This window comes from Lissotriton vulgaris, chromosome 2_1, assembly GCF_964263255.1.
Source record: "Lissotriton vulgaris chromosome 2_1, aLisVul1.2, whole genome shotgun sequence".
In the NCBI taxonomy this organism is placed as follows: Eukaryota; Metazoa; Chordata; class Amphibia; order Caudata; family Salamandridae; genus Lissotriton; species Lissotriton vulgaris.
Genome location: NC_141687.1, coordinates 1,986,592,374 through 1,986,618,269, shown reverse-complemented (window position 1 = coordinate 1,986,618,269; position 25,896 = coordinate 1,986,592,374). Strand labels below are relative to the sequence as shown.

Sequence of the window (25,896 nt, the reverse complement as noted above, 5' to 3'; positions counted from 1 at the left end):
TGCTTTAAAAACAAAGTTCAAATGGTAGTAGGATTAGATGTTAGTAGGTTGGGGACTATGTGTGAACAGATCACAACAGTAGGGAAAGGGACAGATAAGGAGAAAAGCTTGCGCATAAATTACTTGGAATTATTGGCACATTGGTTTGCAATATAGAGTTTGATGAAAGGGAAAAAGAGGTAAGACTTGTTGAGGAAAGATGGACTTTCTACTGCTCAGTGCATTAACTGAATGGTGGGGCTCGATCAAAAATGTTAAGAGATTTAGCAAAAGATTTTTCATCATTTCAGATCAACAGGAGCTGGTCCCAGGAAGGTTGAATGTGCATTTAAATGTGTGACATTTGAAGGATTTAAGCAAGTGAACGTTGGTCAAGGATGTGTTTTCAATCTGATTCAAGGCAGTAAGTGGGGAAGCTGATGAGGCAGTTCAAAAGGTTCTACGTACAGGTGGAGATTGGACCTGGAGTCACCAATGATAATGGACTAATTGAAAAGCATAGCGCCCTCGCTCCCCCAAGAGTTTTGTGCCAGATAACAAGAGAGCAGGTGGTTTTCTGTTGGTTGTGCTCTACTGGCAAACCAAAGCACGATTTTCAAATCTTTCGAAGAAATTTTGCAGAAACCCTGTTAATATTCCCAGGTAATCCAGGTCTTCTGAAAAATGTAAAAGGAAACTGCCTACTACGATGATGAAAAAGCAGTTACAAATGATGGTTTGCAAGGTTCAGGGGTCTCTGGGTAATCCGTGGTATATTAAAGGAAGATCCAGACTTAAAAGAAGCATTAGCTCCAGGAAGTAGGAGGTAGCAGTCAGCTTGGAAGACTTGGCATAGTTGGATTTTGAAACAGCGTTTTGAATCTAAAGGAGTAGCTATAATACATGTTCTACTAATTTATTTAGTAGAAGACTAAGTTACCAAACCATAAATTCTTATAGGTCTGGTATTGCGCCTGCACGAGTTGCTGGATAGAGTCTCAGTGGGAAAGAGCACTTTCCAGTTGCGCTCAATCCGCTTGTATCTTCTCCAGGACCTTTGAAAACAGAGGGAATGGGGATCCTAGACTCTGAGACATGTTGAACCCAAGGTAAGTGATGTAGCGCACAGCACCCAGAGAATGGGGTGAGATTGGGAGTGGGTGGTTGGGAAGAAATGCCTTAAGGGTTAAGTGGAATGCCAAGTATATTACCTGCTACAATGGGGAAGTACGGATGACCAATAAGATGGCATCTATAACAATAGTAACCTGCAACAGTGGAGACTGAAGGCACGATCCACAGTGAAGATGGCAGGGCACATCCACCAATTAGGTTCATGAGGACAAAGCGGAAGATTTTAACATAGGAAACTGTTCTGATGCTAGAGCTACAGTCACCTTACACACCACTGAACAGCTTTTATCAACCATTTGGCTTTTAGCCCTAAAAGGATGCACAAGGCCATCAATGCCAAAAAGTGAGGAACCTGTTGAATCAGGAAAAGATTAGAATTCAAACACCAGAATTATATTCTGATGAACCAAGATTCTCTGAGGTGCAGGAAATGTTCTCAGGGAAGTTGTGCCCAGTATCATGCCAATTAAACTTGCATCTTTCAGCAGGGATGAGGTGCGATTCATTCAAAAGCCCATGAAATAAAGAACCATGATGCAGTGCAGATGGTCTGCAACTACGGACCTCCCGAAAAAGCCACTACTACAGCTAGCATTTTGATGACGACTAGAGGAACAGGTGTGAAGCACAAGTTACTTACCTTCAGTAACAATATATTTGTAAGAAACAGTAGTTAGTATTAGATTCCTTACCTTAGAATAACCCCAGGCATCAGACTGGATCCGGAAAATTTTGCCTAGTAGTACCCCTGCGAGTCGATAAGCGTCGTCTGCGGCTCCGCGCCCGCAGTCGCCAGGATGACGTTGCCAGAGTACTTAGATGCCGCCCTCGCGCGTTGACGTCAGTTCTTATACACAGCTTTTCCGCGCCAGAAACGCAGAGCCATGATAAAAACCAACACTGGTGCCATGAAACTAGGGCCCTGAAAGGGGGTGACCTTAACCCTAGATATCGGTTCGCAGAACGGGAAAGATAGGTGGGGTGGTAAGGAATCTAATGCTAACTACTGTTTCTTACAGATATATTGTTACCGAAGGTAAGTAACTTGTGCATCTGAAAGAAACAGGTTAGTATTAGATTCCTTACCTTAGAATAGATACCCCAGCAATACCAACCCCGGTGTTGGTCTGCGAACCAATTGATCACACCAGAAAATCCTGGAGAACGGAACGGCCGAAAAAAACATCTCTCCGGACTTGGCTGTCCAGGCAGTAGTGTCTTGCGAACGTGTGCAGCGAGGCCCACGTAGCTGCCTGGCAGATGCCCTGCAAGGCGACTCCCCGACCCAGGGCAGTGGTAGCCGCTGTGGCCCATGTCGAATGGGCACGTAGCCCCACAGGAGGCTCCTTTTTAGCCAAAGAAAAACAAGCCTTATGCACAAGACGGCCCATTGGGAAATGGCTCGTTTGTGCACCGCCCGACCCTTATTAGCGCCCACGTAACCAACAAAGAGTTGGTCATCCACCCGGAACTGGCGTGTGCGATCCAGATAGTATGAGAGCGCACGTTTTGGGTCCAGACGGGATGCGGAGGCGGAAAGAAGGTGGGCAAGGTAATGGACTCCCCGATGTGAAAGGCTGTGACTACCTTGGGAAGGAAAGAGGGTCACGTCAGCAACTCAACTTTGTCCGGATGGAAAGAAAGGAAAGGAGGTTCAGAAGAAAGGGCCTGGAGCTCACTCACTCTCCTGGCAGAGGTGATAGCAACCAGGAAAGCAGTCTTAAGGGTAAGAAGACGAAGAGGACAGTTATGAAATGGCTCAAAGGGAGCGCACATCAGATAAGTCAGAACAAGATTCAAGTCCCACTGAGGCATCACGAAAGGAACAGGAGGGATCATATGAGTGATGCCCTTCAAAAACCTATTTACAACTGGGGACTTGAACAAAGAGGGCTGATCAGGTAGCCTTAAGAAGGAGGAAATGGCAGAAAGGTAGTCCTGGATAGTGCCCGAGCAGAGCCCTGCTGGGCAAGAGAAAGAAGAAAGAGGAAAACCTCAGAAAGAGGGGCAGAGAATGGATCCACAGCCTTTGCTGTGCACCATTCCACAAATTTGTTCCACCTGCAGGCGTATACCGATTTTGTGGAGGGACGCCTGGCTGCCAGAATAACATCACAGACTTCAGGAGGCAAGTCAAATGGCCTCAACTGTCGCCACTCAATTTCCACGCATGGAGGTGGAGGCTGGACAGGTTCAGGTGGAGGTCCGTTCCCTGCTGCTGCGACAGAAGGTCCTCCTAAAGAGGCAGACGAATCGGAGGATCGACTGACATGCTGAGTAGCTCAGGATACCAGTATCTTCGTGCCCAGTCCGGAGCAACAAGGATGACTTGGGCCAGGTCGCGTCTGATCTTCTTCAGCACTCTGGGCAGAAGTGGTATAGGCGGAAAGGCGTACAACAGACCGCAACTCCACTCGTGACGAAAAGCGTCTCCGAGCGAGTGCCGCCTTGGAAATTCCAACGCGCAGAACAGATGACATTGCGTGCTCTCTTCTGTGGCGAATAGATCTAACCAAGGCTCTCCCCACTGCTGAAAGAGGCCTTGCGTCACATCCGAGTTCAGACGCCATTCGTGATCCATCATGCACCGATGGATGAGTTTGTCCGCCCTGGCATTCAGGGAACCTGCCAGGTGTTGAACCACCAGGGTCATGCCCTGATGTTCCAGCCACTGTCAGAGGCGCAGAGCCTCCTGGCATAGGGTCCACGACCCCACCCTGCCCTGTTTGTTGCCATACCACATGGCGGTGGTGTTGTCCGTGAACACCTGCACTACACTCCCCCAGACAGAGGGGAGGAATGCCTTCAGTGCAAGCCGGATTGCCCGCAGCTCCAGAAGGTTGATATGGAGCCGGGACTCCGCCGGAGACCAGAGTCCTCTGATCTCCGCCTCTCCCATGTGGCCCCCCAGCTCTGGAGGGACGCGTCCATCACAACTAAGTTCTCCGGTTGGGGTAGGGAGAGGGATCTGCCGCTGACCCAATCGCGGTCCGTGAGCTACCACTGCAACTGTCTTGGAGTGCCCTCCGTGATCAAGACATGGTCGGACAAGTTGCCCTGATGCTGGGCCCACTGAAACTTCAGGTCCCACTGCAGAGCCCGCATCCGCCACCGGGCGTGATGCACCAGAAGGATGCAGGAGGCCATTAGCCCCCGAAGCCGCAGCGTCAACCTGATTGAAACTCAGCATAACGGCTGAAAGATCGGAATGAGAGCCTGAATATGCCGAACCCGCTGTGTGGGAGGATAAACCCGAAACTGCACCGAGTCAAGAACCGCTCCGATGAAGAGGAGCTTCTGAGAGGGACACAGGTGCGACTTCAGCACATTGATGGAGAACCCCAGCAGGTGCAGGAGGTCGGCCGTAGTCTGGAGGTGGCTGACGACTGTCTGGGGCGAGCCCGCCTTCAACAACTAGTCATCAAGGTAGGGGAAGACTGAAACCCCTAACCTGCGCAGATGAGCAGCGACCACAGCCATCACTTTTGTGAACACCCGTGGGGCGCTGGTAAGGCCGAAGGGGAGCACGGTAAACTGAAAGTGCTCGTGGCCTACCACGAACGGAAGGTAACGCCGGTGGGCCGGCAGGACAGGGATGTGAAAATAAGCGTCCTGCAAGTTCAACGCTACCATCCAGTCTCCCGGGTCCAGGGCAGCTAAGACCTGAGCGAGAGTCAGCATCTTGAACTTCTCCTTCCGGAGGAAGCCGTTGACGTTCTAGAGGTCCAAGATAGGGCGTAAGCCCCCTTTGCCCTTCTTGGGAACCAGAAAGTAGTGGGAGTAACAACCACACCCTACTGCTGGCCAAGGAACGCGCTCGATGGCCCTCTTGGCCAAGAGGGCCGTAATTTCCTCTTGCAGAAGTTTCAAGTGATCCCCCGACATGCAGTGGTTTGCGATGGCATGGCTGGAGGGGTCGCTTCGAAGGGGAGGGAGTCGCCACTTCGGTCGATTTGCAGTACCCATCTGTCCGATGTGATGGAGCGCCAGTGGAGGAGGTGATGGCGAACCCTGCCCCCCACTGGCATCAAATGTGCCTGAAAGGTCAGACTAGGAAGGCTTTGAGGCGGATGCTGCGGGAGTGGATGTGAACTGGCCGCGCTGTTGTCCCCTGTTAATGCCGCGACGGTAACCACGCCGCCGCCGCGCTGAATGGTAGTATGCGGCCCATGGCTGGCAGGACGTGTGGGGGCGCCCCTTCCGTGGCCACAAAAGGAACGCTGGGCAGAAGATAGCTGGCGTGGGGCTGACAGGCGCAAGGACTTGGTCGTAGCCCTGGAGTACATAAAGTGTTCCAGCGCATGATCTGTTTTGCCACCGAAGAGGTGGCTGCCATCGAACGGCATGTCCATTAGGGTGTTCTGGACATCGGCCGAGAAGTTGGCGGACCTCAGCCAGGCGCGGCGGCGAACCGCCACAGACGTGTAAATCGCTCTCCCCAGCGAGTACGTGGTATCCAGTGCACATCGTATGGAGTACCGCTCTGAGTCTCGTCCCTCCGCGAGGGCTTGAGCGAGCTTCACCCGGGCTCCCTCCGGGGACTCAGGCAGCACGGCCGCAACCGTATCCCACAGGGAGTGGGTGTAAAGCGGTGTTGACCGACCGCAACCCCAAACTAAGGAAGGAGAACATTTTCTTGCCAAATTGCTCACACCTTTTGGATTCCCGATACGGAAACCAGTGTCTCGGGAGGTATCCAGGCCACTAGCCTCCCCTAGTTCCTGTGTCCAGTCCTGAAATGACTGGCACTCACATGTCAGAGGGTCCTCAGACCCCTCCCACCCTCCCTTATCGTCCATCTCCTGATATTCAGGGGTAAAGGATGGACCCGGATCTTCGAAGAACTCCTCTTCGGCCGGCGCCGAATGCGGCGTCAAGCGACGCCGCTTCGGCGTCGGATCTGGACAGAGGGTTGGACCAGGGACGGCGTCGTACGAGGACGGCGCCGGGGGTGACACCCTAGTGGTCGACGCCTGTGGGGTCGTAAGGTCGACCAGAGGCAACCCGGATCCGGAGCCAGATCCAGTGGGGCCTTGCGGCGTCAAAACCGAGGTCCCCGATGGCGCCAGGGCCGAAGCACCCGGCCCGCTAGGGCTCCCAGTCGGGACCGCGTGGCCCGAAGACGCCACGGAACCCGACGGAGGAGTGAGCGACCTTATGGCCATGAGGAAGGCCTCGATCTACTCCGGTGTCGCGTTCTGCCCAGGGACCGGCGGGTATGAAGCAGGCCGCAACGCCTACGGCGGAGCTGCGTGGACTGTGTCACCCGAACCCCCGGCCGCTTTGCGAGAGCGTCGGGGGGGGGGGAGTCAGAAGAGCGATGTCGCCTCTTCGACTTCTTGTGCTTCTTACCTGAGGACTTGGAGCCCGACGAGTGGTGTCAACTCGCCGAGCTGTGATGACTCAAGCCCCGCGACCGGTCCCTCGACCTCCTTCTGGACCCGGACCTCGAACGGCGCGGGCCAACTGCCGGAGCTCGAGGCGCTTACGGGATTACTTCCGCCTAGCCTTCGACGTCAAGGCCCGGCAGGCGGGGCACGACTTGTCATCGTGGTCGGGCCCCAGGCAATGTAGGCACCGGCGATGGGGGTCAGTAACCGACATCAGTCGGTTGCAGTCGGCACAGGGCTTGAACCCGGGCATCCCTACCGGCACCGATGGAGTCGTAGACTCGAACGGATCCAAAAAGGATCAAAAAAGCTTAGTCAAAAAGTGACTAAAGGGTATCACTTTTTCCGGACCTGCGCTTGCTGGGGCGGAAAAAAGAAGAACTGACATCAGCGCACGAGGGTGGCGTCTAAGTACTCCGGCAACGTCATCCCGGCTCCAACGACGCCGACGACGGACGCGGAGCCGCAGACGACGCCTACCGACGTGCAGGGGTACTACTACGCAAAATTTTCCGGATCCAGTCTGACGCCTGGGGTTATTCTAAGGTAAGGAATCTAATACTAACCTGTTTCTTTCAGATACCAAATGTCACAAATTAGTAGTGCTGGGAAACCACTGTGAAGTTGAGGTAATGTTTGTGAGTAGGGAGGATTATCAAATGTATATAGGCATTCTGGAGATCAAGGGACACCATCCAATTCTGTGCATTAAAGACCAGGAAGATTTGACCCAAGGACATCATTTTGAACTTGTTTACAAGACGTGTGCCCAAAATGGGTCAGAGACCTCTTTTCTTCTTGGGGACCAAGAAGTAAAGTGAGTAAAATTCTATGCCCCTCTCCTCCAAGTGCACACTTCAATGCAACTGGGTAAGAACTTCAGCCTTTGAGATCAAGGCATGTGCTTGAGAGCACTTCCTTGCAGAAGGTAAGCAGTTCAGGAAGTGGACGGGAAGGGCGTTAACCTTTTCAAAAAAGCGAAAACACCCAGCGATGCCTCTTGAAGATCCTATATTTGGTCAGAAAATGAGAGACCTCCCCTCAACCAGAAGTTGATGGTGCAGCAGCTTTTGGGCGAAAGGTCTAGTGAAAGATGGGACGGATCGGAATTGCAGTTGTGTTGGCATCCTCTCCCGTTAAAAGGACTGGCAGAATTGTTGTGTTGTTTAACCCCTTTGCTGCTCATGACGAGCTCAGCTCGTCATGAGGCACAGTTGAGCTGTGCTTATGACGAGCTGAGCTCGTCATGAATAGAGGGATTCATGGAATGTTAGCACAGGAGGGGAAAGCCATTAGCAGCCAAGGTGTTAAATCAATTGGGAAGGTTGCCTTTTGCCGGAGGACTGGCCTATGGATAAGCTTCAAAATTGGCATTAATGCTGGTAAAACTGCTTAGTCGGGGAGGGAGGCCCAGTAAGCATGAGGAGCAAGGCTACTTTTGACCCGTTTCAAGGTGGAGTCAGATTTCTCACCAAAGAGTCTTGCCAGGAATGTCATGCCTAGTAAGACAGCCTGGACATCTCAGGAAAAGCCTGTGGAACGCTTAATGGCAAGCCTGCAAAGAGTTATCGTCATAGTCTTGTATCAAGCAGAACACCATTGAGTTTCTGAAGTGTAGGAAGTTATGACTGCCATGTTTTGCTTAAAGAATTGTCCTAAGAATGTTATTTGGAGATGGTCCGAGTGAGAAAAAGCCCGTAAGGTAGACAGACTCTTGATCTTCAATCTTACTTCCAGGGCTGGTTCCCAAGTAATTCAATTATAATAATAATTGTTGTTTTTTTCAACAAAATATTTCAAGTGGTCTTTTTCTCTTCCATTGCTTACAGCTCCTCACTTCCTTTCGAAAAGGATCATTTTGTTATTCTATTTTATGTTTCTGAATACTATTTAAGATCATATGCCAGAGGAAAAAAGGTATCTACTGTTGCACAAGTTCTAGGTCATAGGTATCATAATAACAACTCTCTTTACTTATCCAACACATGCATAGGAATAGAAACATAGATCTATCATCCTGCCCATTTCATGAGACCATCAAACAAATTGAAGCTCCAAATGGCACTTTGCTTTAAAATGAGATTGTGGCGCTCTTTAGCTGTATACAAGTGGAAAAGTTGTCTATATTTTTAGATTTTGGAATTGAGAACATAAAATTAAGAAGAGAAGAAATTCTGTTGTATGTATGTTTAACCCCACTTCTGATTTTTTAGGGGGTGTTTATATCAAAGACCCCTTAAAAAGACGATTCTGTGCATTTTTTCATCACAAGATAAAAAAAGAAAATTCAGATTCACGGACAGAGAAGACAACAAGGGGTCACTTCATAGATATATCCACCTAAAAAACAGGCGAGTATGATACTTAGTACTCATCATCGCTAGGGCTTCTCATGAAAATTTAAATTCATCAGGAGCGAAGCAAGGAAAAACAGACTATGACATAATCTCGATGCAGAATCTTGCCCTTTTGGTGAGATAGAGATGGAAAAAGAGAATTTGCCATAACTTCCCCTGTCTGAGAAGATGGCCAAGTACCACACCCTCCTTTGTCATCTACAGGCAAATAAAATGATGACTGTGTTGAAACTCCTGAACCTGTTCAACGTTACTGACACAGGGGTAAAAGGGGCCCCGTATTGTCTAAGAAACCAGCACTTTATCCATCCAGATTCACACCTGGAACAAGGTGTAACTGACAACTTTCTGCGCTAGAATCCTTGGTGTTGGTTGATCTCGTCTACCAAAGGGAATTGTTTAAAGAAAAATCCAAAAATTAAAGCCACAGTGCCTCCTCACCAGCTTGTCCGAGGACAATAAACAACCTTTTTATTTTTTTGACATAATACATGGCTCTCAGTTTAAAGACAATATTTTTCTCACTGTCGAAAACTCAAAGACAAATCAGATCCACAACTCATCAATAACGCAATCAGTGACTTGATGAAGATGGCAATGTGCACTCTAAATGTGTCTGTGATCAATGATTAAAAGATTTGACCACGCAACTGGACAAAATAAAAGAATAACTGACTGACGTTGAGCTAGCTGCAACCTCACCATCTTAAGCAGAGACATCATTGGGAGTCTTTACTGCAGTAAAAAGAAGATGCAGGTATATGTCTGTTATGTTGCTCACATTTATATTGTAAGTTTACTTTAAGGCTCGTGGGAGTTCGAGCTTAGAATAGTAGTGTGTACGTGAGTTCCAGGGAGACGGGCAGTTATTGACTGGCTGCAGACCTTTTCAGTTGTGTTCCTGGCACTACCTGTTCTTTTATTTGTAATGCTCAAATAAAAATACTTAAGTAATCCAGCTGTTTGGTTACTTAACAAGTGGCGACGAGGGAAAACACAGAAGAAGAAGGAAGTTAACGTATGGATTTTGGCAATTTGACGGAACTTGAAAACAAAAAGGAAACTGAACTTTTGTGGAATATTTACTGAAACTGATTTCGCTTTAACCTCTATTTGCGCGCTGTTCAATTACGACTAGCACTCACAAGGTAGGAAATAGATATCCTTGTCACCTGCGCTAACTAATGATGATCGGTTGAAACTGACCTGACCTGCATCATTTGAAATTGCTGCGGTGAGCGCGAGTGTTGTCAGCCATCGAGCGTGAGTGTTGCCAGCCATCGCATCATCGATACACAGGACGTCGACGTGCGTGATGATGTCATTGCGCTGGATCACGTAGGGGGGGGGGAATCAGTAATAGTAACATCGGCAATTGAGAAAACACGATCTTCGGCGAACGGAAGTGTATTTAAGAAGGAATATACGCAATAAACAAAAAGAACAGGTGAGGAAGTCGGGACACTTTATATAAAAAAAAAATATTAATAACATTTTTTTTTTAAGTTGTGAATTTAATAAGGTCCAAAGACTTGGATTTTATTGGAAGCACATTTTATGGACAGAGGTGATCAAACGAGGGCTGAAGTAGAAGAGGATATGGCTCAACAACATTTTACCATAAGTCCTCCACAGCCTTTCTGGTCCACAGGGTCGCAGCCGGAGATCAAATGGGTAGAATGGAAGGAATATTTTACTAATTATAGTTGTGCTATCGACGAAGCAGGGAAGATGAAGGCTGAACAAAAGAAAAGAATATTGTTGCATTCACTAGGTCCCAAAGGTTTAAAGACATTTTCACGTATGCAAAAAGTTGTGAATGCAGAATTGAGTGACTTTGAAAATGCCTTGAGAGACATGGACAGATACTTTGCACCTAAGGTGTGTATTGGTGTAGCGAGGCATACATTTTTCCAAAGGAAGCAAAAGAAGGAAGAATTAGTAGATGAATGGGTGGATGACTTGAAGAAGTTGGCAATTGACTGTAAATTTGGCAACCTACATGATGATCTTATCCGGGACCAACTGATTATGCACAATGATAATTCGCCTATACAAGATCGGTTATGGGTGAATGGGGACGCACCTTTGGATGATGTACTTGCTATTATGATGAAGTGTGAAATGTCGGGTAGATGTGCCAATGTGGTTAAGGATGCGGAAAAGGATTCTGGAAAGACATCATCAGCAGTATTTAAGATCCAGGCTGCATGCAAGAACACGAACAGACAATTCCAAGGGAAAGGAACTAGCCTACCATTTAAGAGTCAAGGAAGAGAAAGGAATGCAGAGGAGAGGAGGTGTTATCGTTGCGACAGCCGGGAACAATTGGCTTTCAGCAAGATGTGTCCTGCTTTGAGGAAAAAGTGCGGCATATGTGGATTGGCTGGACATTTTAGCAAGATGTGTCGCAGACGTAGTAATGTTAAATGTATTTGGAGTGAGGAATTGAATGCAGATGAGAGTGAAGAAGATGATGAGGTGTGTGTAAAGAATGTAAGAGGGATATGCTTAATATCAGCGATGAGGCAATGGAAGGGAAACCAATTTGTGATTTGTCATTAGGTGGTGTAATGGTTAAAGTATATGCAGATTCTGGATCCCCATATACTATTGTAAATGAAGAAGTGTGGAGAAAGAAATTCGTACACAAAATAGGGGATCATCTGAATGCATCTGATGTGAATCCAGTGGGTTACACGGGTGAGAGGATACATTTGTTAGGATTTAGATGGCTCTCTTTTCTTTTTAAAGGAAGAATGACAAGAGGAAAATTATATATAGCAAAAAAGGGGCCATCTGTACTAGGATGGCATGACCAGAAAAACCTTCATATCATGCTAGATCCAAACAGTAAAGAGAAAGTGCTGGTACTGGATGAGTGGAGCAGGATAGAGGATGTTTTGAAAGATAAATTTGCCAATGTTGTGAGTCAAAAGTTGGGGAAATTGGAAGGGTTTGAGCACAGGATTATTCTTAAAGGGGATGCTCAGCCGAGGGTGCACAAGGTCAGACCTATCCCCATGTTAATAAGGGAGGAAGTGAAGAAAGAAATTCAAGGTATTTTGTCTAAGGGGGTCATTGAGGAGGTGGAAACGTCTGAATGGATTTCTCCAATAGTTGTCGCGAGGAAGCCCAACGGAAAAATTTGTTTATGTATTGATTTACGCCATCTCAATAAAAATATTGTCATAGAAAGGTTCCCTTTGCCAAAAATAAATGAGATGGTTTCATCTTTAAGAGGGACAAATTGGTTCTCAACGATTAACCTCTCTGCTGCCTATCACCAGGTGGTTTTGGAACCAGAGTCGAGACATCTGACTGCTTTCATCACGCCATTCGGATGTTATCAATTTAGGAGAATGCCGTTTGGCCTGGCATCGGCTGCAGCTGTTTTTCAGCGATTAATGCATAAGTTGTTTGGTGAAATGGAAGGTGTATTTTTTTTCCAGGATGATGTTCTGATTACTGGAACTAGCAAAGAGGACCATGACTCTAAGTTGATGAGAGTGTTTGAAATTTTAAATACAGCTGGTTTGACGGTCGAATTGTCAAAGTGTAAATTTGGAGAGAGGAGTGTTTCCTACCTTGGTCATGTGATTAGTGAGGATGGTGTCAGACCTAGAGTGCCTTTGGTTGAAAGTATCTTAGCTGCGCCTGCCCCGAGATCTAAAGAAGAGATTAAATCGTTCTTAGGGATGGCAGAATATTGCGCAAAATTCATAAATAATTTTGCTTTGAAAGTTTATAACATTAGATCATTGCTTAAGAAAAATGCGAAATTTGAGTGGACCAAGGAATGTGAAAGAGAGTTTGTAGAGATTAAGATGGATTTACAGAAGGTGAGTTCGCTTTCTAGTTTTGACCCTAATTTGGATCGCTTGCTGACTACTGACGCAAGTGATAAGGGATTGGGTGCAGTACTTTTGCAGGTTGGTGGTGACGGGAAAGAAAGGATTATTTTGTTTGCATCCAGGGCTTTGTCACCAGCTGAAGGTAGATATCCTATCATAGAAAGAGAGGCGCTGGCTTGTGCATGGGCTCTAGAGCATTTTCGTGCTTTTGTATGGGGCAAGATGGTACATATTCGGACGAACCACAAGCCGTTGGTCCATATTTTATCCACAGAAGGGACTGCTACGGCATCAGCTACACTTGCAAGAATTTCGATGCGTATGAAAGAGTATATTTACAAGCTGAGTTACATGCCAGGTAGGGATAACGTAGTGGCGGATTGTTTATCCAGATTGCCTACACCATTGGAGGAGTGTGTAGATGACCCGTGGGGAAGTTTTAGTGTGGCCTTGTTTCAAGATTCTGGTGTTCCTCCTATTAGTAAAGAAGATTGGGCTAGAGAGCATGGTAAAGATAAGATTTTAGTTGATGTATCTAGGTTTATTTGTGAGGGATGGGCTAACGAAAGGTTCATTGCTGATGGTTTGAAACCATTTTGGGAAGTACGTTTGGAGTTATCTTTTGAAAAAGATGTGTTACTAAGAGTAGACAGAATTGTTCCTCCTGTGAGTTTACGGAAAAGGGTTGTGCAAATGTGTCATGAGGGACATTTTGGGATAGTCAGGACTAAGGTGGCTGTCGAAAGTTTGTTTTGGTGGCCCAAAATTGATAAGGAGGTAGAAAATTTTGTGAGGACATGTTCGGTTTGTACTTCAGCTGACAAGTCTTTGAGGACTTTGAAACCAGTGATGAGTGAGGGATTAATTCCCAGTTTTCCTTGGGAGACGATTGCTGTGGACATTTTTGGTCCGGTGGGGGAACTTAAAGAATATGGATTAGTTGCCATTGATCTTTTTTCAAAATGGCCGGTGGTTAAAATTGTGGAGAAGGTAGATACCCAAACTGTTCTTAAGTTTTTGGACAAGATCTTTACAATGGAAGGGTTGCCAGTAAACATTTTAACGGACAATGGTGCAAATACAGAAGGTGCAAATACAGAAGGCGGTATGGTCTTACAGGGTTACTGTGCATAATAGTACAGGGTTATCCCCTTTTGTGATTTTGAGAGGCAGGTCTCCAAGATGTAAGTTTAGCCCGGGATGGATGTTTGGAGGTAAACTGGAAAAGTGGTCAATTGATGAAGTGAGGAAGAATTTGGAAAATGTGCATTCAAAGAGCAAAGAATATTATGACAAACATCATGGTACTAAAGATACTCAGGTTAAAATTGGAGACTGGGTTAGTGTTAAAAAGCCTTTTAAAGTTCAGAAAGGTGAGAACAAGTTTGATGTGGCTAAACAGGTGGTTGAAGTTTTTAGAAACTCGGTTAGATTGGATGATGGGAAAGTGTGGAATCTCAAGGATGTTGCATTTGATATCAGCTTGGATCATGATAGAGTGGAGTCTAGAAATGATTTAGCAAGGGATTTTGATTGGGTGGAAGATTATTTTGAAAATAGCGATTTGCAATCTCGTTTGGCTTTGGAGGAAAAGCATGGTGTACAGTCTCAAGGTGGTTCTTGTAATGTGGATGTGTCGGGTGTGCCTTCTCAATTAAGGGAAGGAGAAGGGTCGGTGGATGAGTTGGTGGTGGATGGTGGTGTGAGTAAAACTTTTGTGGATGGTGCTTGTGGCACTGACGATAATATACAGTCAAGCCTTGAGGAGGATACTGTTTGCACCAAGAGGAAAAGGATGTTACCTTTGTGGTTGAATGAGTATGTCATGTGAGTTTTTATAGGATGGATGTCCTGTGTGTTAATATGTTTCTTTTTTATTATTCGATTGTTTTTTTTTATTGTTATTTTGTAAGGGGGGGATGTGTTATGTTGCTCACATTTATATTGTAAGTTTACTTTAAGGCTCGTGGGAGTTCGAGCCTAGAATAGTAGTGTGTAAGTGAGTTCCAGGGAGACGGGCAGTTATTGACTGGCTGCAGACCTTTTCAGTTGTGTTCCTGGCACTACCTGTTCTTTTATTTGTAATGCTCAAATAAAAGATACTTAAGTAATCCAGCTGTTTGGTTACTTAACACTGTCATTCTTATTTTTCTCAGGAATGTCACAGACTAGCAATTATAAGATAGAAGATAGATCAGTACTTTTATATTCGGAATTGCATCCTTTGATGAAAACGCATATACTTGTATTTTGCCCATCACTGTCCCTATAAATTGTTTTTCTCCATTTTGGTACAGATGTATTGTGGGTACAAGTTTTATCTTATACAAACCACTGACATTTCCAAAGTGTAATTTTCATGAAATATAACATAGGAGGAGCCATAAAAGGTGCAAGTAGTAGAACATAAATGTCATTACACGCTATTGGGGTCCTGTTCTATAGGTCTTTAGACTACATTATTTGTATTCTAAAATGTTGGTCAATCAGTCTCACCCTGACCTTTCAACAGCCACAAAAAACATTAAAAAATCATCTTACTTTCCAAGCTGAACTGTGAAGATCCATCACTCTCGTCATGGATAGGTGTAATGAGTTGCATCCTGAGGCAGAGTTTTCCATTTGTCTCGGGAACACTTGCAGAAATTACTTTTCTCCCCTCCTCAGATTCGTCTGACGTTGCCAAGGCACTTTCTACTGTCACGTCATTTGTTGCCATAGTTCCCTCTGCTGACACATCACTAGTTGCCAAGGTGCTCTCTGGACACTGTCCAACCACTGAATCGGAAGAAACAAAATGATGTTGTACAACACACAAGGAGGAAGAAGCACTGTAGCTCAACTCTCTTCTGAAGAAGGATGTATCATCATGTCATGTTTAATCCCATGGAATGGAGTATGACATCTTGCTGACTTTTTCGAAGTGCTCTGTTCTCAATAAACAAAGAATATAGGATAGACGTCTTGCATTTTAGCATCAGATCTTCGAGGTAGCATTTTTTTTATGATGATCATGCTACACGTATTTTTCATAGTATGCTTGAGGATTTCTAGTAGCTAATGAAGAAGCTGCAAAGGACCATTGTCCTCAAGCATGATTGTATGATTTTCAATCACGGTCACGAGCACAAAAAGGAATTCAAGAAAAAATGGAACGTTTTAAAAGGGAATTGATACGGAAAAAAGCCCTCACCCAAGGGTGACCTGCTTCATCAAAAGGCTCCTCTTCACATTGGTTGTGACGGTTACTAATGAGGGTTACAACCCTGGTAACCAGGGGAGCTCTTGATGGGCCTAACGGTGGGTTTCTGCTATGGGTGTCCTAACTTTAAAACAGAGAGTGAAGAAGACAGAGTGTATCAAAAACTACCTACTGGTGGACTAATAAATGTACTTTCGGTCTTGAATGTGTGGAATTAATGGAAATACTTTGGCCCTGTAACGAGGTGGAAATGTGTCTGCCATGTGAAATGCCCATACCAGGGTGAAACCGCTTTCTTCAGGAACAGGACACTCTATGTTGAGTTAAGTACTAGTTGTGATCAACAACATAAATAATATTGAACCTGAGAGAGAAAGAGCATGTAGACCGATATATGTTAAAAGAAATGAAGCAGTATTTCTATGCACACTCAAGGTCCTCCATGCTCAATTGGATCTGGACTACGATGCTGCATGCTCACTTGGGAAAATGAAGTAAAATTAGGGGTGGGCGGAATGTTTCTTTCCACCGGCGGAACTGGCGGAAATTAGACAACTCCGAATTACTGTTGTAAAGAGAAGTTCTGGCCAAATTTTGCCAATTACCACTTGGCAGTCTTCCCCACACAAGACTTTACAAGTGCAAGGTGGCATGCAGGAATTGGTATCCCCTAGCACGAATTTCTAACGCTGGCAGTCGCGGTCTGAGGGCTGCTTCTTAAGTAGATTTGCTGCAGCTTTAGTAGATTTTCTACTCAAGCAGCAGCAAAATCAACTTACATGCCTGTGCGCTCTGGCATACCACATGGTGCCGTTCGCGCTGATGTTTCAGCCCTTCTTACCCTACTAGCACTAAATTGCAGTGAAAGCAGTGCGACACGCATATTTTCTGCCCAGTGGCAGAACTCCGCTGAATCTCGTAGAGTTTTTGTTTAACTCTGTGGAATTCTGCTGGGTGAAACTCAGCGAGTTATACCCACCCCTGAAATCAACCCACATGCGAGTATGTTCGTAAATCTGTAGTGACTTACCCGAAGGTAGGGTTTTAAGGCCTCTCAGGTTGGAGGTCCATAGGAGGATTGATCCTATGATTTCTAATAAAAAGTTTTTAGGTCCAGTATTTAGTTGCACACTACTATCTAGATTTCTGATGAGGCTAGCAGGTAGAAATTTGGATTTTGCAGATGTTTATTTAAATGTCTGATAGAGTGATCAATAGCAGACCACACTGGGAGAACCATGCAACAAAACCAGCACTGAGAATTCTTGAGAATACATGGAAGAATAATTTCTATGCTGAACGAAATTACGTTGTTGCTGACCTTATTACTTTAGTAAGAAAGTGTACAGTGAATTGAGCATTTTATAAACTATTTGGACATCTGGTACTTTAAATCAAAAATTTCTATTTCTTTTTTTTATTTTTATTTAACATATGCTCAGTACATAGAACCCTGGTTGATCCATATTGCAACAAAGTAGGGACATAGATGCATTCTACATTTGAGGTATTCAATGATCTCAAGTAAGGGAACAAGGCAATTTTCCAAATAAAGTATACCACCTTATATTATTGGCATAATTACCACTTAATACAATTGCAGTCCACCAGGTGTATGTTCAGTAGACGTATGCACCCACGGGCCCCAAAACCTTTTCCACTTGTGCGGGCGACCTCAGCTCTGGTACACCACCTTTTCAGCAGTACTGCACTAATCTAGGTAAATCTTCCAATCTCACGATCTTGGCGTGCGGTCTGCACCACAGGCCCTAGCTATGTTCCTTTTTGCCAACACAAAAGCCACCATCACCATATCTTGTAATACTTGGGCCATACCACCTATCCCGTCACACAGGATATGCCACATAGCCTTCATCAGGACCTCGAGGCCCATGACCTCAATCATAACCTGCACCACCTCCTGCCAATAATGCTGAACAATAGGGCAGGCTCATAAAATGTAGAAGAGCGACCCGACCTTCCCACACCCCCTGGAAAATTGATCCGAAATTCATTGACCCAATCTATACTATACAAACGTGTTCTTGAGGAGTAGGACCCTGTAGCGGATTCGTAGATGTATTAGGCACAAATAAGTCTGAATAGCGACCTCTCGAGAACTCTGAAGCGCCTCACCCAGTCATCCTCCTCTAACAGACCCATTTAGTTTTCCCAGGCTTCCCTCAGGGTCCCCAGGTGACCTGATGAGTTATTCATCAGCTTCTTGTACGTGAGTGACGTGGCTTTAGGTATCATTGGGTCTAACAAAAACCTATACTCCAGGAGTTTGTAGTCCGACAGTTGCTTAACTGTAAATAACGAAATCCTTCAGTATCTGTCATTTGGTATTCTACTCTCAGGTCATCAAAAGATTTACGAAATCCCTTCAAGGTTCTCTACCTCCTCTAACAAATCGCTAGCCCATAGTGGGGTTTTCTCCGTCAGCTTGCCCACCCAGCCCAAAAATATGGTGGTCTCTCGCCACACAAGGGCCCCCGTCTGCATGTGAGCAGGTAGCAGCCCCTCAAGTAAAGTACTGCTGGGTATCCGCGTCTGCCCATTGCATAGCAATTCACCCGATAGGCAGGTACATTCCTATCCGCAAACACCCAGTCATTGATGTTGATCAGCTGGGCTGCCCAGTAATATTTCTTTAGACCTGGGACAGCAAGGCTCCCTTCAAACACTGCTCTCTGAAGTTTGAGTAGGGCAATCCTAGTACTGTCTCCATCGCATAGGAATTTTCATATTTTGCCATCAACTTTCTGGGAAAAGTCTGCTGGTATTCTATACGGGGTGTTCTGCAGGAGATAGAGCAGGCCAGGTGGAGCCATCATTTTAAGAGGGACGGCCCTACCCATCAAGGACACATGAAGTTTTCTCCAGTGTGCAACATCGCTCCGGAGTTTCTCATCTTTCAGGAGCAGATTATCAGTCAGGAAATCGTCCATGTTCCTTGATATCCAGCTCGATTATATAAAGCATTCTATAGACCGTAAGATAGGTCTGGGTGGCCTATAATAAAACATTGTCAGCGTATGAAGATATAAGTTCATCCCAACCTCCCTCTCTCATGATACTCGATACTAACGGATCCGGACGAGCCAAAGCAGCTAGTGGCTCAAGCACCAGGGCAAATATCAATAGAGACAATGGGCATCCCTGTCTCATGCCCTTATGCAGTGCAAAGTGTTGGGACACCACTCCATTCACTCGTACTCTTGCCATAGGGGTGCTATAGAGGTATTTGAACCATTCACAAAAGCACGGGCCGAAGCCCAGCCTCAACAGGGCAGAGAACATATATGGCCATGCAATAATGTCGAAAGCCATTTGAGCATCTAGAGAGAGCAGCATCGCCTCCCCTACACCCAAGATATTTGGAGCACCCAACGTAGGCTTCAAAGGTTCAACCTACTTCTGTGGGGTATAAAATCGGACTGGTCCGGGTGGGCCACGAATGATATTACCCTACAGAGCATGGTCGCTAGGACCTTTGCTAATACCTTGATTTCTAAATTAAATAATGAGATGGGCCTGTAGGAGCTGCATTCTTCTGGGGTTTACCTTTTTTTGGGATTACCAAAATCTAGATTTTTATAGTGATTTTAACTCCGTAAGACAGAGCTTCAGATATCAAGCAGAGTCAATTCTGTGCATTCAAAGTCCATTTTTTGGGTGATTTAGGGTTAACACGTTATTACTGAACTGGAAACGTGTACTTATGTGCAAGTATGATAGGAAGGGCAGCTTAAACTAGAGAATGAATGGGATAACCACCTGTAAGAAGACACGATGAGCCAAAAGGATTTGGAAAATTATGAGTGTAGTGAAGTTATTTGAAAAACCCACCTATTGGAGTGCTGTGTCGTCGTGGTCCCAGCTTCAGCTGGCCAATAAGAGGCGGCGTCACACTGGATAATGGCTGCATGATATCCCCTTCTTTGGGCAAAGTAAAGTTAAATGGGGTTTCTGAAAAGGATGGACACAAAATTAAATAATATCTGCTAAGACTTAACCAGAACAACACAATTACAAGCAAGAAGCATCGCAATATCAAGGCTAAGTCATGCAAAAGTCTGGAGCTCACTGGTTGAACCCTTTTCATATCAGTAGCAGATAAAAATACATTTTGTGGATGACAAGGTGTTTGATGTTCACTGTAATGACTTTATGTAATTTCACCTCCTGGGTGCTCCACTTATGAAAACATCAATCAAACCCTATCAATATACTCTAACTAAACAAGTTACTTCAATGTAACTTTATTGTTACAAAATGGATATTGATAAAACACATTCAGAAGATAAAACAAGCATGTGCATACTTTCAAAGTTATTCACAACAGTTCTTACCGGTCAAGCTAGATAGCTCAGTTGATACGAGTAATCTCCAGGAGTCAGGTGCAGTCTCAACTCCTTAAATTACGCACCATGTATTTTGTTAAAAGTGAGATCTGTTATATAAAATCATATTGCTTAAGTGTAATTTACAAGTTTGTATTGCTGTCACATGTGTCACTTTTTTTGACGACGTTAGAGCTACAAAGTACAAAGTATATTGCATATAGTGAAGTTCTGGGAGGTTTAGAAGGCATTTCCTTCAGAGTGCACTATGCTCCTGCCATTACACTTCCTGACAATGACACCCTGTTGGTGGTGTAAAACATGGCCCTGAACAAGTCGCAAAATAAAGAGGATCTGTGATATTCAGGATTATTAATTTGAGTGAAGGGTCCCACCAAATCAGTAATTAAGGATCCTATTAGACCAACACAAGGTAGGCTTCACACCCCGATAGTTGTGGTTTTCCCAATGAAAACAAAACTAAAACTACAGCAAAATCAAGGGGAAAAAACAATCAAAAAATCCAAATTAATTTGGAAGAAAGTAGAACATTTTAAGAACAAGCATTGGTAACGTCAATAGGTCTGGCTTTAAATCAATGTTGTATGGTAGAAGCTGCCATGTGACTGCAAGGCTATGCATAAGATATTAGAAAAGAGGTCTTGATCAGGCCAAAAGCCGGTGTCCAGACTGAGCTATTGATGCCATGCCTAAACAAAAGCAACAGTGCAGCAGAAAGCTCAAACAGTCAAGGCTTCTCGGAGGTGGGGCAAGATCTACTCAGGTCTTAAGCTGGAACCTTATTCAGTTATGATGGGCTGCAATCTGCACAAAAAAAGTCCACCCACATCAATCCGAACTGATCCTGAACCCGCAATAGCAAACCATAATAAGTTGCTCACTAAAATTCTCCAGTATTGTACTTTGTAGTCTTGAAAAGTACTTGCTTAAGAGGGGCAAGGAACCATCTCTATGGGAGGGCACCCTGTGCAAGTGTGGAAAGTTGATAATCTCCACTAAACCATGTAGGGATTCATCAAACCTAGGAAGACATTTTGCGCCTCCATTCTCCCGCCCAAATGAGATGGGGTTGTAGCATAGTTGCACGGAACTTCTATAGTAAACTTGAAACTGGAATCAGCTAGATGTCTACACCCCCACATTTTCTTACTTTATGTACAATTAGCTTGCTAATTGGGTAATGTTTGGAGGAGAATGAGTGCTGCAGTGATTATTTTAATTGAGCCTATGATTCACCTGGCACTGTTACGTGCTATGCAACAAAGGTATTTACACCTAAACAACCTATACTTCACATTCTGAGGTATGGGGACAGTGGGGGCATGTTTAACTATATTGAAGGCTATTAGTTACAATTGTTGATTGATCACTCTGTTTTTACCATTGGCACTTGCATGGCTGGCAAACATGTGGCTACTCACAAAAAGATGGGTAGAGATACCAGCTGCAGCATACCTTGTACACCAAGCATCAGGACCCAGATAGCCTTCTCATATCGGAGATGCATCTAAAGGGGACGAAATCTAACTGTGTGGTACAATACTTGTCATTCAAAGAAGCTTTGCAAGAGGTTCTTGAGGGGTTCCTCCGCTTATAAAAAGTCAGGCTCCTTTTCATCTGCTGAGCATATGGGAAGACCCATTCAAGTCAAGTCAAGTCAAGTCAAGAGATTTATATAGCGCGCTACATACCCATAGGGTCTCAAGGCGCTGGAGGGAGGGTGGGGAATTACTTGTCGAATATCCAAGTTTTAAGTTGCTTTCTGAATGCTAGGTGGTTCTGAGTAAGGCGAAGTTGAGTGGGAAGTGAGTTCCAGGTTTTGGCTGCCAGGTAGGAGAAGGATCTACCTCCCATGGTGATTTTGTTGATGCGAGGTACAGTGGCAAGGGCTTGGTTGGAGGATCGCAGCTGGCGGGAGGGGGTGTAGAAGGATAATCGTGTGTTGAGGCATTCGGGCCCAAGTTCGTAAAGTGCTTTGTGTGCGTGGGTTAGGAGGCGGAAAGTAATCCTCTTATTTACGGGGAGCCAGTGGAGGTTTTTCAGGTGACCAGAGATGTGTTCTTTACGCGGGATGTCTAGTATGAGCCTGGCTGAAGCGTTCTGGATGCGTTGGAGTTTTTTCTGAAGTTTTGCGGTGGTCCCGGCGTATAGTGTGTTTCCGTAGTCCAGGCGGCTCGTGACCAGTGCGTGGGTGACCGTTTTCCTAGTTTCGGTGGGGATCCAGCGAAATGTTTTTTTGAGCATGCGAAGAATGTTGAAGCAAGATGATGAAACGGCGTTGACTTGTCTGGTCATCGAGAGTGAGGAGTCCAGGATGACGCCCAGGTTCCGTGCGTGGTCCGTCGGGATGGGGGCTTTTCCAAGGGCTTCAGGCCACCAAGAGTCATCCCAGGCGGAGGGGGAGGTGCCTAAGATGAGGACTTCTGTTTTGTCTGAGTTCAGTTTCAGACGGCTGTGCTTCATCCACTCGGCTACTTCTTTCATTCCTTCGTGTAAGTTGGTTTTGGCGGTGTTAGGGTCTTTGGTGAGTGATAGGATCAGTTGAGTGTCATCCGCGTAAGAGATGATGTTGAGATTGTGTTGGCGAGCAATGGCCGCAAGGGGGCTCATGTATACGTTGAAGAGGGTGGGACTGAGTGACGATCCTTGTGGCACGCCGCAGATGACTTCAGAGGCCTTTGACCTGAATGGTGGGAGGCGGACTCTCTGTGTTCTTCCGGTGAGGAACGAGGTAATCCATTCCAGTGCTTTTCCTTGGATTCCTGCGTCTCTGAGGCGCTGTAGAAGGGTGCTGTGACAGACTGTGTCGAAGGCAGCGGAGAGGTCGAGGAGGATGAGGGCGACTGTGTCTCCATTGTCCAGTAGAGTTCGAATGTCGTCTGTTGCTGCGATGAGGGTGGTTTCAGTGCTGTGTTTGGCTCGGAAGCCGGACTGTGAGGAGTCGAGGGATTTGTTGGTTTCGAGGAAGGCGGCGAGCTGGTTGTTGACAGCTTTCTCAATGACTTTGGCCGTGAATGGAAGAAGCGAGATGGGGCGGTAGTTTTTGAGTTCGGTGGGGCCAGCTGTGGGTTTTTTCAGAAGGGCGCTGAGTTCTGCGTGTTTCCAGCTTTCCGGGAAGGTGGCGGAGTTGAGGGAGCAGTTGATGACATCTCGGAGGTGTGGTGCTATGATGGAGTCTGCTTTGTTGAAGATGTGGTGAGGGCATGGGTCAGTTGGGGATCCTGAGTGGATGGAGTTCATCAGGCGGATGGTGTCCTCAGTGGAGATTGGGTTCCAGTCGTTAAGGATGTTCAAGGGGGGTGAAGGTCCTGCAGAAGATTGGGTGGGTTGGTCTTCGGGTCGGTTGTCAAAGCTGTTGTGGATGTCTGCGATTTTGTTGTGGAAGAAGGAAGCTAGGGAGTCGCAGAGGGATTGGGAGGGGGTGATGTCGTTGGAGTTGGCAATGGGGTTGGTGAATTCTTTGACGATGTTGAATAATTCCTTGCTGTTGTGGGTGTTGTTATCTAGGCGGTCTTTGAATGCGGCTTTCTTGGCAGACCGGATTAGTTGGTGGTGTATGCGGGTAGCGTTTTTGAAGGCGTCCCTGGTGCTGGTGTTAGGATCTTTTTTCCAGGTCTTTGAGGGAGCGACAGTGTTTCTTCGATTTCTTAAGATCATCCTTGAACCAGGATGCGTTTTTGCTGCCTAGCTTGATTTGGCGTTTTTTCAACGGTGCTAGGATGTCGGCGCTGTTGGATAGCCATTGGGTGAGGTTGATGGCTGCTTGGTCGGGGTTTGAGGAGTGGGCGGGGGGGTTTAGTAGAAGCGATGAGGAGATCTGGTCGCTGGTGATTTTGTTCCAGTTTCTTCGCAGGGTGGGTTGAGGATGGTTGTGGATTGAGGTCTTATTGTAGGTAAAGTGAACGCAGCTGTGGTCCGTCCAGTGAAGAGTTGTGGTGTGACTGAATGAGATATGTTTGCTGGAGGTGAAGATAGGGTCGAGCGTGTGACCTGCGATGTGGGTGGGCGTAGAGACAAGTTGTTTGAGTCCGAGGTCGGTGAGATTGTCCAGAAGGGTGGTGGTGCTGCTGTCGTTGCTCTTTTCCAGGTGAAAATTGAAGTCTCCCAATAGAATGTAGTCCTCGGAGGGGAGGGCTTGTGGGGTGATAAAGTCAGTGATGTCGTCACTGAATTGTGCACGGGGTCCTGGAGGCCGGTAGAGGAGGGTGCCTCTGAGTGTGGTCTTGGGGTCGGTGTGGATCTGGAAGTGAAGGTGTTCGGCACTGGCAAGGTTGACGTCTGAGCTGGTTGAGATGCGGATGGAGTTCTTATGGACGATAGCGATGCCTCCTCCTGTATGCTTGATGCGGTCCTTTCGGATGATCTTGTATCCTTCCGGAATGGCAATGGTGATGTCTGGGGCTGAAGAAGCATTCATCCATGTTTCTGTTAGGAAGGCGACGTCCGGTGAAATGGTGTCTAGTAGATTCCAGAGGTCGATGGCGTGTCTGTGGACCGAGCGGGTGTTGAGCAGGATGCATTTAAGGTAGTTGGTGTCAGATATCTGATTGGTGTTAGTGGATGAGGAGTTGTTCTTGGTGCCGTCGAACTTGCAGGAGTTGCAAGAGAAGGGTCCATGGGTGTGTCCAGGAGCGGCTTGGACGCAGTTGGGGGAGCGGCCGGGGTTAAGGGCTAGGAGGGTGGTGGCATCGTAAGTGATGCGAGTGGGCTGGGCATTACGGGGGCCAGGGGGTCTGGCGCTGGGCGCGGTCCAGGCGCGGACGGGCGTAGACGGGCTCACGTTTGGCGCACCTTCCGCGCGGCCGCAGCACGTGGACGCTGCACGTGCGGACATCTGACATAAATGGTGAGAGGAGAGGGCGGAGCGTGGGAGGGGCAGCAGCTGGGAGGCGGTAGCAGGGAGGAGGGGCGGGCCAGGGAGCAGGTAAACAAGATGGAGGGTCAAAGGGAGAGTAAGGCAGGGGCAGCAGATGCACCACGGCACCGGGAGCACGGAGGGGGAAAATAGAGCCTCAGCAAGTGTCGCGCTGCAGAGTACAGCAGAGCGAGCTACAAAATCTGGTGAGGTACTATGCCTAGAGTCGCGCAACGAGGTAGCTCTGTAAACACAATGCGTAAACACAATGAGTGCCAAAGCACAGCTGATTGCGTGCTACACGAGCGCGATGCAGATGAAACAAATAAATAAATGTGCGATGCTAATGAAATAAATAAATGCGGTCAGAGATCAGCAAACACAATGAATGCCAAAGCACAGCTGATGGCGTGCTACACGAGCACGATGCAGATGAAACAAATAAATAAATGCGCGATGCAAATTAAATAAATAATTGCGGTCAGAGATCAGCAGTCAAGATACGATACCACCAGCAAGTCAGCTGTTTTAGGGAAGCTATCTGGGGTGGTTCTGATGTTGGTAAATGTACATGTTCCATTCCAGCTGGGAAATTCAATGGAGATACGAACTTGGCCCTTGATAGATACCATGTTAGTACACAAGCTACTACTTGTGTAATGATATATCTGTAAGAGTCATTAGTTAGTGACAGATTCCTTACCTTAGAATATCCCCAGGCGGTCAGACTGGATCTGTAAAGTTTTGCTTAGCAGTAC

At 46.3% G+C, this 25,896-nt stretch overlaps 1 protein-coding gene across 6 annotated transcripts in view; it reads right to left on the bottom strand.

Annotated features, from left to right (window-relative positions):
* Nucleotides 1-25,896, bottom strand: part of TP53BP1 (tumor protein p53 binding protein 1) — a 1,075,988-nt gene that overhangs the window by 593,914 nt on the left and 456,178 nt on the right. For 5 of the 6 annotated variants that reach the window (XM_086958203.1, XM_086958207.1, XM_086958202.1 and 2 more), the window contains exons 13-14: nt 19,769-19,888; nt 15,256-15,492 (exon numbers count right to left, since the gene is read on the bottom strand). In XM_086958203.1, the coding sequence (XP_086814329.1) occupies nt 15,256-15,492; nt 19,769-19,888 (357 nt within the window). The remainder of the gene's footprint in view (nt 1-15,255; nt 15,493-19,768; nt 19,889-25,896) is intronic. The other variant, XM_086958208.1, reaches the window with a different exon arrangement.